Here is a 13,908-nt window from a genome sequence, read left to right as displayed (position 1 = left end):
TTGTTTGGCAGTTTAACATTGTGGCTAAATTACATGTGTTTCCAAGTATAATGTGTGCTTTTAAAATAATACTAACAAAATTATTTAAAAATAAAAGCAATGAATGTCCTAAGTATCCAAATTTCCTTTAGATGTAACCTTTTAATTATTTTTATCTTGCTGAATTTATTTATTTTTAACATAAAGAGGGCTTTTGTGTATAGGACATGTTTTGTCCCTTATCTCAAGAATCAGTGTAATATTGATATTAATACTTTATTTCACTATTAACACTATTAACTTGACCCCTAACCATAACTCAACCATTAACCTAAAACTATAACCCCTATAATCATCATCCTTACACAGTGAATCCATAGTCTTGTAAGTGTATAATGTTAGTAGTTAAAGTCACCTAATTGTGACCAAAAATCCCGATATTTTCAGGTTTTCGTGACCGTAGGAACTCAGATCCCAATAACAGAAGCCAGTCTAGACAGAACTCAAAGGATCATCAACATAACTTATCTTTATTGATGCAAATTTTACATAAAATGTCTGATACTACATATATTTCGTAACATATTACTAAAAAAACAGAGAGAGGAGTTATGTAACACGTGTGTGTGAGTGTATGTGAGTGTGTGTGTGTGCATGTATGTGTGCTGGGGTTTGGCCACCATGATCAGACACTCTGGCCCCTCGGACAAGGAATTCCCAGAGTAACGTCAAGAAGCTGCGTGACAGCAGCGGCAGCCGTGGGAAGAGGAGCGTGACGTACAGAGCCCTACATGAGCAGCAGCACATCACAGTCCTCTACGCCTGCAACAGCGTGCAGGCGTTTACCTGCACACAACATTATTCAATATTAGCATGGTCAAAGTAAGAAAAATAAAGACAAAATCATTTGTCAGAAGACTCTAATTAAGGAGAATAATGTCTAAATAATAATAACAAAAGATTAAATGGGCACTAGTGGGCAAAAGTGATGTCCAGCCTAGAAAATTAACATCTTCACCCTTTTTTTTTTTTTTTCACATATTATTAAAGATTTTGTAATCATATTGCGTAGTTGCGCTTTTGAGTCGATTGTTTTGTGATAATAACAGAGTGAAACATACGGAGGAGGATTAGGGCCAAGTAATAATAAAAAAATAAAACCATCTCGAGATTAAAGTCATTATAATGCGAGATTAAACTCGTTAAATTTCGAGAAAAAAAGTCTAAATAAAATGTTGAGAATAAACTGATTACACTTTGAGAATAAAGTCGTTGTGCTTCGCCATATGCTGCAAAACAGACGCGGCACGTTCTCAAGTTCAGGGTGGCAGTGCAGAACAGTGACTCTAATCACCATACAGGCAAAAAGTTCACTTCAAGAATGAAAAAAGTGGCATCTGTGTTTTACTGTAGATGTGCAAACGGAAACAGAAAGGACATCTCTACGCAAGCAGACTTTAAGAAATAGCCTACACAGAAAGATAAATGTCTATACACACTCGTTCAGCCTAGGGTGAAGTCATTATGCTTATCTGCACATAGTATGGTTTATTAATAAGGTGTGTACAGAATTTGATCTTTTAATATTAGGCGTTTTTCTTGTTAGTCTAAGCGTTTTAGAATGTCCAGTCTTCTTGTGAGTAGGTCTACATCGCGCAAATTGTACTGTTTTTTTCTTCTAAAAAGACCCAGCCACTTGCAAATTCTCTTTAAAGTTTGTATGCTACTTATTATTTAGCTAAAGATGTATTTCTTTGTTACTGAATGAAAGTCTAAAATATAAGCCTAGCTTGACTAGGTGATCCAACTCTGTCATGTCCTCTAGGATCAGTATGCAATGAACACTGATCGAATGCGTTTATTCTCAACATTTTATTTAGACTTTTTGGAAATGTAAGTTTAAATTTAAGTTTTTTCTTGCATTATAATGACTTTAATCTAGATGATTTTTTATTATTGCTTGGCCCTAATCCTCTTCTGTAGAAACATTCCAAATTATGTGACATAATTTTTGTCCAGGCTGTCATACAAAGAAATTATGAACACAAGAGAGAGCCAATGAAATATTAATAACCGATTAAGTTGTAGTCAATGTTTGCTTTTTCCTGTCCGCTTTTTGTTTTTCTTTGCTTGTTTTTCAAACCTGCAGCTGTAATTTGCCTTTTTTGCCAAATAATTTTGTCAGATAAATACCTTAACCAAGTTTAGTGTTTTGTTCTTTCCACATATTTAAGATATTTAAAAAATATCCTCATATTTTGATGGTTTAATCAAACTTGTAGGGTCATTAATAACAAATATCCCCTCCGGATGTCATTTTTGCACACTACTGTATATATAATAAATAAAATAAAATAAATAAATGGTAAAAATTGACATTTTAATGAATTTCTCTCAGTATTGGTTGCTATTAGGTATTCAATTAGGTTGCTCTAACTAACCTTCCTCATCCACCCCCGCCCATGGGAGGAGGAGTGGGACCTGCGCCATGGTTTATTCTACCCATCCGTCTGCGGCCGCCAGGGAATCCAGGAGGACTGCGAGAACATCACAGTGTAAACACAGAGAACGTGACATGAGTAAAAGCTAACCGATGCGGGCTTGAGGTCAGACGTACCCTCTGCCGTCGCTGAAGCGAGACGATGCTCTGTTGTGTCCATCTTTGGACAGATCTGGTTGAATAAGCGTCTGGAAGCTGCAGAGACATTTTACAGATCACTAGTACAGGCAGGTCAATCATCACTAGTACTAGTGCACTTAGTCATGTGATCAAACACTGAGTACCTAAGTATCCTATCCAGACATGAACAATTCCTCAAATCAGTTTGATTTTCTGTGATATATTTAAGCAATATCACAAACTTACAACAAGCCAATAAACTCGACTGCAGACCAAAACAGGTCACTGAAGAAAGACAACCTCCATGGCGACCGGCTCCTGCTGTCCAGAACCTGACCTGAACAGAGCGGAAAATATTATAATAACATATACCACAAAACATCAAAGGGATGAGTAACATACAAACATATATGACGAATATCACTGTTAAAAAAAACCCTATGGCGAACAAGTTGATATGAATATTTAATACATGACGTTGGCAGGTCAGCAAGCCAATAAACAGATTGACGCATGAATATTCAAACTGACGAGCCAATACGATACAAGATTACAAACACGTCAGCTTCGTTTACTTAATATTCAGGAGATGTGTGTTTACCATATAATTTGCAACATTCCTAACCGGATATCATCTGTAACATTAACAAAACCATATGTTGGGCTAGAGTGGGTCGTATCGATAGTTCATACAAACATATCAAACATCTCTGTTCGGCAGAGTGACAGGCGAACCAATAATAATGGACGTATTCACTCTTGGCTGACAACAAACACAATGACACCATATTACATATTTAGCCACGTATGTAATAAGAGTGGTACATGTTTTTGCGCAAAAAATAACATTATTTTTCTTAAAGAAATAGGATTTGTTTTTAGCACTTACCATTTGACACATACACCATCGTCGGCGCTGTTTAACCGGAAACTGCGCGGCTTCCGGTTCTGCGCACTGCCTCAATATTTGTTCGTGACGTTTCACTGGTATTTGACTAGACTTTTTTTGTTGTGAAAAAGCAATGCCTTTCATTATTATTATTATTATTATTTATTATTATTATTATTATTATTTATTCGTTACACCATTGGCTGTTTTGTTCTGTAATTGTTGTCCAAGCATTAATTAAAAAATATTTATCATATATTTTTAAAGAACGTATTGCTGTAAACTGTACCAATAGATGCTGTTTATTTGATTTGGTATTATTACCCATTTATTTACAATCACAGTGATGTTTAGATGTAAAGACATGAGCTGTAATATAGATATGATCAAACTTATCTTGTAGCTATTCATATTCATAAGTGTAGATTGTATGGCATACAAATATTTGTTTGTTTTTTGAACACAGTGATTCACTGCCCTCTCTAAAACAGAAAACAAAAGACAATTCATGTCGTAAAGTCTTTTACTTTCTTTAATACACTGACTGTTCTAGATAAAGAGACTGCGGAGTGAAACCCGTTGTTGTTACGGGTGGTGAGACCGACATCTGTCAGTATCTGCACCTGTTAAAGGACATGAAACTGAGAAACAAACAAACACTACCAAATCTCTGAGGCATTTCCCTGCTCACTTCACAAGCAGTTTTGGTTCTAAAAAAAAAAAAAGGATTAAAATAATAATGTTTTGCAATAATACAGTAATCTAGCAGTTTTAATGATTGTGTTAGCCCTTTCTCTGACAGCATACTGGTCAAGTTTGGTACAGTAGGATAATGGTCAGGTTTATGGTCTTGAGTCACATGACTTGGACTTTACTTTACACTGCAAGTATTAATGCAAAGATCTGATCTTTTGACCATTTCTGTTTTGTTTTTTGTTTTTTTCGCCTGTTTACATTCATTTTAGGTATCCGACTGGTATCCGATATCTGTTTACATCAATCCCCACCCACAATGATTCTGTTGGTGATTGCTTTACTATATGCAATATGGTTGACCCTTGGGTTTTGAATGGCCGTTGTAAGAAAAAATGATGAGGACGTTGAAGATCTTGATGAAGCAGTTTATTGCAACATAGCAGTGATAAAGTACACGTAGCACCTTGGGTTCATCGGAGTCGGAATGAACAGAACATCCAAATCTCAAACTTTTTATCCTGTTACAGTTTACCACTCTTCATGTAAATGTAGTTGCTCATGTATTAGCAGCTGTGGTCTGTATGTTAATGAAGTTGTGACACACCCCATTGTCTGAGATGGCTCCCACTGTCCCACACCTATTCCCATTCTACAATTGATGACCATTTGGTCAGGATGTGATCAGCCCAAATGGTGCAGAAACAACATAACTGTTGACTTTCTTCTCTGTGATAATTAAGCCATTTTGGGGATGAGCTCATTCTAAAATATACTTTGCAGTGGAATCTGGGTCGAGGCAGACTACAGTTTCTTACACCGTGTTATTAAAATTATTTGTGATTCATGTCGGGTGGTACATGATTACTTGCCAGCATGATAGTTAAAAGCTTTCATGGATGTTTGCGGCACAAAATTGGACTGAGCGGATATACAGGCCTCACAATACAAAACAGGGCTTAAAAACAAAAAAATTCAATCGTTTCACTCCGAGCAGAATCAGTATTTTTTCTGTTCCAGAAGGAACTTCTGTATTATTAACGTTCCGAAACCGGTTTGTTTAGAAAAAATAACGGTTAATAACATTATTTTTTTGTAACTTTTTTTGTTTGCATGTAGCCTACTTAATTATAATAATAATAATACGTAGCCTACAGCATTTTATTTATTAAAAAACAAAGAGAATATTTGCCGTCTTAGCCAATAGGCCTACAGTTATCTTTTATAAGATTCTGTCCAAATGTAAACCTATTAAACGAAAGAAAAAACTATCAACGGTTTATGTATTTTTTCAAGATATTTTAAAATGTTTGCTGCATGGTTAAAAATACCGACGCTATTCCTGAGAGGAAAAAATATATGTCGCATTATTATTACATTCAGAAATAATGTAATTTATCGGTAAATAAATTAAAATGTTTACAAATAGCCTTGCCTATATAGCTTTGTTTATAATGTTTGTAAACATAAATTATGAACAAAACTGCCCTATTTTTTTTTACCACAAAACCTCTAAAGTTAACAGATGTCCTATTCAGGTTGTACGTCAAGCCAAAACGAATAAAAAATAATTCTAAAAAAAATCTCTTTTCTTTTTTAACGCCATTCCAGCTTCTATTGCTATATTCAAGGCGAGAAACAGGCTTATTAATCAGATAAAAACTAAATAAGATGCTAAACGAATTAATTTAAAGTGAATCTGAAGCCTGTCTGTCATAACTCACAACAAACGCTTGTTAAATCTGTAGCTTTCTCATTCGTCACTGTTTCCATTTTCGAGACGAATGCTAAATTATTAGGCTATTTATTAAGCTTTGTAGCTACTTCACTCGCATTATCGACATCATCCTTCACATAACAGAACAGTCAGGCGGTGGTCACGGGTGGTAAACGGCAAATTGTATTACAGAATTGAATTGAGCAGATTTATGTTTGATTGATTGTATTTTATTTTAATTATTTAACAGGCTGCTATGTTAAGTAGGCTAAGCAATGCAAGAATTTGTGTGCGCGCGCGTGATCGAGCCGCCGGCGCGACCATGGAATTTTTTTTTTTTTTTCCTTCTAAGACAGTAAACTGTACTCCGTAATTTATGGTCATACAGGTAAAAGCAAGCCATAATTCATACATTTACAAAAGACACTTAAATAACGAAAACAAGCAGAATGTCCTTTCCTAGATCTTTGGAGTGCGCCACTGAACCAATTTCGTTTTGTTAATCTGTAGACTTAATTATTTAAGTGAAATATTTCGCGTAGCCTATAGGCCTAAATATTCCCTTTTATTGTATATGTGTTATGTAGGCCTATAGTTTTATTCTGTTTTCTCCGTTCACAGAAGCGCTGCAGGTGCGTGATTTTGCTGGTTTCAAAACGTACAACAAGCTGCATATTAGCCTACTTGGCATTCATTTTCACTTAAATGTAGGCCTAATGCTTGACGGTTGGTGACATATATCATCGGAAAAACTAATTGCCATTGTGACTTACCTAACCTATGATGACTTGACAGCTGAGCCTGAGCGCGTCAGTATGGGCATTTCACTCACTGTAGAGCCTGAGCGCGGGCATTTCACACTTGGATGCGTCAGCGTCAAAAGATAAAATATTGTTACAATGGCTGCCACGTGGGCGTGTCCATCAAGTCCACAAGACCGTAGGGCAGGGGTGTCAAACTCAGTCCTGGAGGGCACAGCCCTGCACAGTTTAGCTTGAACCCTAATTAAACACACCTGAACCAGCTAATCAAGGTCTTCAGGATTATAAGAAAATTCTAGGCAGGTATTTTGGAGCTGGTTGGAGCTAAACTCTGCAGGACAGTAGCCCTCGAGGAACTGAGTTTGACACATGTTCGGGAGTGCCCCCTTTGCGGCCAATATGCACCCTCAATGCACCCTCAATGTGCACTTTTGCAAAGCCTGCAAGCCCGTGAGCTCTGCAGCAGACTTCTACCCAACATTCAAAGCGGGATTGCGAGGGTTTAGGATTCCATCTGGAGGCAGATATGATGGTTTTCAGATTATTGTGACGGCCAGTGAATCTGTAATCAGAACAGTTCAGACTATTTTGGATAGAATATTTTGTTAAATCCAAATTTACAGTGTCTCCTTCCTTTCCTGCTGATATCTTTATATGTCACTGATATTCATTCACTGACTCCATTCAGCCTCCCAGTAACAGCGTCCATTCAGACTCTCTCTACACAGAACCTCAAGACACTCATCAAATCTCTCTGGATGATCAGGATATGGCTGATCCTTAAACACATGTCATATTTGTGTTCTCCTCAGACAGAATAAGACAAGTGTCTTGCTGTGTTTGGATCCAGTTTGAGATTACCAGCTTCTGAAGACAAGAAGAGAGAACAAAACAACATTAACCATAGATATGTGTGTGAACATACCTCTGTCATATTCCATGATTTAAACTATAAAAACACACACATTTACTTAATGAGGACATTAGTTATAATTTATAAATGTTTAATTATAATATATAAAGACACACCAGATTTCTGTGGTTCACAGATAAAGCTTAATAAGAAATATCACGAGTAAGAGTGAAAAAACAGGGAGGATCACAATGGCCAAAGATGCCTAAAATGCAGTTAATGCTTCTTCATAAGAAATAGGGAAGACAGATGAAAGAACCATGTGTGAAAGACCCCAAATGTGTGTTTGCTTGTCAAAATGATCCCTTGATGGTGAAGACAATGAATCTGCAGAAGAAGATCCAGTGTCAAAACATGGAAGCACCTCAGTTGTTTGGGAGTATTTAGTTTTAAACACTATGAAGGAACTCAATCAAAAATGCCATGTAAAACCTGTACAGTAGATCACGTGTGGCCACTCAAAGAGGAAATATGACAAACCTGTCCATCCAAGCACAACATGGTTATATTCTTACTAAACCAGCACCAAAGAAGCAATCCATTGATTTTGATCCAAATAAAACCTACCCTTTCTTAAATGGACAGTTTAAACACACACACACAAAAAAAACCTCTCATCATTTACTCACTCTCATGTGTTTCCAAACCTACATAGATTTCTTCTGTCGAACAGAAAATATGATATTTTTGGTGACCCCTGACTTCCATTGTAAGGGAAAAAATGCTGAGACTTTTCTTACTGAACAGAAAATATCTTCTTTTCACAGAATAAAGAAAGGCATACAGGTTTGGATGACGTGCGGGTGAGTTAAACAATGACAGATTTTAAATGTTTGTGTGAGCTATCTTTTTAAGAAGGCCTACTCCTTGAGATTGATATTGTAACAAAGTAAATAAGTAATCTTTTCCTCTAACCCTTTCCACATTTCACTCCACTGTACACTTGTAAATGGTAAGATGAAAATACAAATACAAACATTCACAGGATGAATCTTACTGCTCAACATACTCGAGTTTGTTCAGTGTGCAGTTTGGATCGTTAAGTAGATCAGAAAGCATCTTGACTCCTGATTCTCCAGGGTGATTCAAGCTCAGTTCCAGCTCTCTCAGGTGTGAGGGATTTGAACGCAGAGCTGAAGCCAGATAACCACAGCCTTCATCTGTCACCTCACAGCCCCATAATCTACAAACAATGAAGATATCTGTGACATCATAACTCACAACAAACGCTTGTTAAATCTTATCAATAATTACACGTCCATTTAATATAAACTGATAAAAGTTAAATCTCATTTCATAAACTATAAGTTCTGCTGAAAGGAGAATATGTCTCTGATCAGATCTATACAGACATCTACTAGATACTGAGGATCATAAGCACATAGATTGTATCTCCTGAAGGAAATAGTTGTGTTCAAGTTTGGTTTTTAGGTTCTGAGTAAATGAAATGCTGCATCAGTGGTGGTTTAAACTGTGTTGTTGACACTTCACACATTGTTTCTGCACAATAATATTTTCCTTTCCTTTTAGAGAGAGTGACTCTTATACATATATAAAATTCATGCATTAAAAAATCTACTACAAAATAAATATACAGTAATAATTTATAATGCTTCAATATACTGAAAGAATGAATCTCAAACCTCAGTATCTCCAGCTGACAGTTTGGGCTCTTCAGTCCATCAGAGAGCAGCTTTACTCCTGAGTCCTGCAGGTCATTGCCACTCATGTCCAGCTCTATTAGACGGGAGTTTGATGATTGTAGAACTGATGCCACGATTTCACAGCACTGACCTGTGAGAGAACAGCCTTCCAATCTGAACAGAATAATAAAAAAAAACTTTACAGTGGTGTAAAGTAACAAAGTACAAATACTTTGTTACTGTATTTAAACAGCTTTTTTCCAAAATTTTTACTTTGAGTATTTTAATTTGTTGAAGCTTTTACTTTGCTTCATTTTAAAGTCAAATACTTTTTACACCATCAAATCTACTCTTGTTAATAGTTAAAAATGGTTTCATTGTTTGCGAAAGGAGAGTGCAGAGAAGCAGCATGTAGGCAGTGTGCAGTGGGTGAGCTCAGAGTATCAGTACACTGCAGTGTTTAAATGTCCTCTTATTATAAGCAACGGGATCTCTCCAATGGCCCGATAATTCCACCATAGTAAGAGCTGGTATAGCTACACTGCAGTGCATGAGATTCACCATGACCATACTCCAAATGTGTGACAAACAGTGATTGAACTGTGCAGCTGCAGCTGCAGCACGAGAGCAGAGAGAGACAGGCCTCCATTGTAGCGATGATGAAACTTGCTTATGCTGGCTGCTCTAACCAGTGATAAACACAATGAGAGGTGTTCGACCTGTTTGAATTCAACACTTCTATGATATGATATGGGAATCTTTAAAGGGATAGTTCACCCAAAAACTCACCCTTAAGCAATCCTAGGTGTATATGACTGATATATCATATATATATTTAGAAATATTCTGGCTCTACAAAGCTTTATAATGGTAGTAAACAGGGGGCCTGTTTTGAAGCCCCCCAAAAATGAATCCATCATAAATATAATCCATAGGGCTCCAGAGGGTTAATAAAGGCCTTCTGAAGTGAAGTGATGGGTTTTTGCAAGAAAAATATCCATATTTAAAACTTTATAAGCTAAAATAACTAGCATCCGGCAGACGGCTGTACACAGACGGCCATGTGCATACTGCGTAAGTCGACTTGCGGCACAAGAGGAAGCCCTGAAGTGATGTATAACGTAGGATGTAGGAGTAGTGTAGGCTTAGACGCCTCTCGCGGTTTAAACAAATAGGGCTGGGCAACAAACTCAAGCTCCTCTTCTCTTATATCAAAATCCTCCGACATTTCTCTTTAAATATTCTCATTTTAGACTTCTTATTTGTGACCAGTGTTTTGTTTTGCTCTATCCTTTGCACTTCCATGTCATACGTCGAGTCAGAGGTCACTCTTCCTTCACAAATCAATGCGTATGGCTGTATGCTGGAAGCTAGTTATTTTACTTTATAAAGTTTTAAATATGGATATTTTTCTTACAAAAACCCATCGCTTCGCTTCAGAAGGACTTTATTAACCCCTTGGAGCCGTATGGATTATTTTTATGATAGATGGATGTCACTAATATTATATAGCTTGGAAGAGCCAGGATATTTTTAAATATATCTCTGATTGTGTTCGTCTGAAAGAAGATTTGAGGGTGAGCAAATCATGGGATAATTTTTATTTATTGGGTGAACTTATCCCTTTAAGGCTTTAAGCTTTCTAACACTAGAAATACTGTAAAAATTACACACATTTTTTTTTTCTAGAAATCATTTGGCCAAATATCTTAAATAACTTAATTTTTAATGAACTTTATTTTAATTTAAAATATATTCAATAAGGAAATGCAGTTAAGGCCCTGATGAAAGAATCTGTCAGAATTAAACATTAGAAAATTAGCCTTTAATTAACTTTTTACTTTTATTTTGTTGTTGTTAATAGTAGTACTGTACTCAAAACCAATGTTTTACTATCAAATATTTATTAGAGTATTATTAGTATTATTATTAGAGTTTTTTTCCTTTAATTTTGAAAAAGAAAAAAAAAACATTGAAAAATAAATTCACAGGGATGCATCGGCCAGATAGATGGGATTTTATCCAGGCAGAGCCAATCCTGACGATTCTGATTCCCTATAGGCAGCGATTATTTGTAATGCTGAAAAATTGAAAAATATGATTTGTGTGATGTTTGGAGAGCTCTGAATGGTATTCAAATACAGTATACATGGGCTCACATGGGCTCACTCACGGGATAATTATTTAGCTTTAGCTATATTAGCTTAGTTTTATGTCTTCAAGCATCACTTGACTATGGTTAATAAATGCTATATCACACCATTGTCGTTTACTGATCATAATATAGTGAGTTGTAAAGTTATTTTTAATTCAGTGAAACGCAAAAGCTCTTATTGTCATTTTAATATGAATCTGTAATTAATTTAAAAAGTTTTTAGTAGAATCCTTTAAGTTCTTTTGGAAAGTTTTTATAAAGACAAAGTCTTTTAAATTTTTACAACAATGGTGGGATTATGGCAGTGGTTCTCAAAGTGTGGGGCATGGAAATCAGCAGAAAAAAGAAAACAGCCTTCGCCACAGCGTTCAAGTGCGTGAATAGCGGTAGATGAACCGAATACCGAATTGGCAGCGAATGCCAATTCCACTTATTCCTTCTTCAGACCACTGACTTTTCACCATCTGAACAAGCCCAACATAGAACTTCCTTGCCATAGAAAAGCATCTCTTCAGGCTCTGCTGCCGTTTTGTGGCGAGAAGACATACAACAAGCTGAGCTTGTGACACGCTGTGAGAAGAGCTCACTGCAGCCACTGAATACATAATGTTCATCCAAAGCATCACTGAAAATTGTTTATTTAAATTAAAAGTTATGTTCTGATCTATTATTCTCTCTTACGGTTATATTTTTTAAATGATTCAACGGCATTACGAAGTGAAACTATTGCATGTTTTTTAAATTAAAACTTTTTTTTAAAGGTTTAAAAGGGGGCGTGACCAAAAAAAGTTTGAGAACCACTGGATTATGTGATGTTTTTAATATGCTTTAAGACAAACCATGTGCAAATTCATGTCAACTTTTGCTGAGTATTTTCTCCTTAAAACTGCAGTGAAAAAAAGAAAAAAGAACCTGAAACCCACGGTTTGAAATCGCTGGTGTCTGTGACGTCACAATCTGTCTTGTAACCAATCACGTCAATGTGCCAGCAGGCTTTAGCATATCATTAACAGCGAACTAGCAGGGGAGTCTCGAGAGAAGCCAGGTTATCCCAGTATATTTTTCCTGTTGATATGAAAATTCGTGTAGATTTAGCAATATGGCGGGTGTGTGATGTATCTTACGATGTTATGATGAACATGCTTTCTCCACTGATGTTCTGAGTTGTTCAATGCTGTTTGATAACATGGTCAAGCAAAAGGCTCAACATATTAATTACCGTTATTACCGTTAGTTACCATAATCTCTGATGTTGTAAAGAGCGATTCCATTGTGCAGCGTTTACCTCAGTAAGTTGACCGAGTGGATCTCTGAGCTGGCGTGAGAGAGTGGAGGTGGGACTAATTTGCATATTCATTGATCCACGTGTATTAAATGGGGCAAGGGTGTAGAGTTACAGTCAAGCTATTTTAAGGCACAGAAGAAATTTTTTCACAGGAAAAAACATTTAAATATGTAATCTTGGTGATCAAAGATGAGTTTTAAGGGATACAATTATTGACTACAGGGGGACTTTAAGTGTTTTTAATGTCATATTCTGTTTTTAGTGACTGAAATACTGAGGTGGGTGTTGTATAAGGATTGAATGAATCTCAAACCTCAGTATCTTCAGCTGACAGTTTGGGCTCTTCAGTCCATCAGAGAGCAGCTTCATTCCTGAGTCATGCAGGTAATTGCGACTTATGTCCAGCTCTATCAGGGGTGAGTTTGGTATCTGCAGGGCCAAAGCCACAGTTTCACAGTCGGTGTCATTGAGATAACATAAGGAGAGTCTGTAAAACAGGATGTTCGTTCATGCCATTTATTGTGTGTTTATCTTGTAGGAACAGTGGTTGTAGAAACAGTAATAGGTTATGTCCTGTTCTCTGTGAATATTCAAGATTTCTGGAAAAATTTATAAATGTCAAGTATGCTGGAACTGATGTGACAGCCAAGTGAAAATAACTTGTCAAATGTATGTCTATAAAATCACTGTTTAGTAAATCCATTTTAGTACATACAGATTTTACTCTCCAAAATCAGTAAAAACATGATACTCCACACTACATCTTATGCTACAACTGATTTTCAGATTTAAAAACTTTGATTAAGAGTACCACTGAGCTGCCATCAAGTTCCTTACTCTGCTTTTCTGTAGCATCTCACAGCTGGCAGGAGTCTCCTTTTTCCTCCCAGTTCAGTATTGTACCTCTTCAGGTCGAGCTCATCCAGCACCTCCTCTGACATCAGCAGTACGTAAGCAATCAGTGAGCACATGGAAGAAGAGAGGGGTCTTTCTGGAGATGATCTGAAGTATCTTTGGATTTCTGTATATAGTGAATTGTCATTGAGCTCCAGTAAGCAGTAGAACAGGTTGACTGAAGTTTCAGGTGAGATGTCCTGGTTTTGTAATTCTTCTTTAATGTGTTTGGTTATTTCTGTGACGCTGTCTTTGCTTTCTTCAGTGTGTGAGAACAGGCCTCTGAGCAGTTTCTGATTAGATTCCAGTGAAATGCCCAGCAGAAACCGTAAAAATAGGTCTAAATGTCCTTTCTTACT

General features: G+C 36.5%; 2 protein-coding genes across 2 annotated transcripts; both read right to left on the bottom strand.

Moving 5' to 3' along the window:
* Nucleotides 1-482: 482 nt before the first annotated feature.
* selenok (selenoprotein K) lies at nucleotides 483-3,626 on the bottom strand. The gene is made up of 5 exons (XM_051902827.1): nucleotides 3,489-3,626; nucleotides 2,846-2,936; nucleotides 2,597-2,674; nucleotides 2,421-2,516; nucleotides 483-825 (listed from the first exon to the last, which is right to left on the bottom strand). Exons 1-5 carry the CDS (start codon nucleotides 3,505-3,507, stop codon nucleotides 822-824), a joined length of 288 nt encoding a protein of 95 aa, XP_051758787.1. The 5' UTR covers nucleotides 3,508-3,626; the 3' UTR covers nucleotides 483-821.
* A 969-nt stretch (nucleotides 3,627-4,595) lies between these two features.
* Nucleotides 4,596-13,752, bottom strand: LOC127517352 (ribonuclease inhibitor-like). The gene is made up of 5 exons (XM_051902826.1): nucleotides 13,493-13,752; nucleotides 12,969-13,084; nucleotides 9,216-9,389; nucleotides 8,582-8,755; nucleotides 4,596-7,526 (listed from the first exon to the last, which is right to left on the bottom strand). The coding sequence occupies exons 1-5, from the start codon at nucleotides 13,508-13,510 to the stop codon at nucleotides 7,517-7,519; spliced, it is 492 nt and encodes a 163-aa protein (XP_051758786.1). The 5' UTR covers nucleotides 13,511-13,752; the 3' UTR covers nucleotides 4,596-7,516.
* Between the last annotated feature and the right edge of the window lie 156 nt (nucleotides 13,753-13,908).

The sequence above is a fragment of the Ctenopharyngodon idella genome, chromosome 8 (genome assembly GCF_019924925.1).
Source record: "Ctenopharyngodon idella isolate HZGC_01 chromosome 8, HZGC01, whole genome shotgun sequence".
NCBI classification, from domain to species: domain Eukaryota; kingdom Metazoa; phylum Chordata; class Actinopteri; order Cypriniformes; family Xenocyprididae; genus Ctenopharyngodon; species Ctenopharyngodon idella.
The sequence above is the reverse complement of the archived record's forward strand: the minus strand, read 5'-3'. Positions and strand labels throughout refer to the sequence as shown.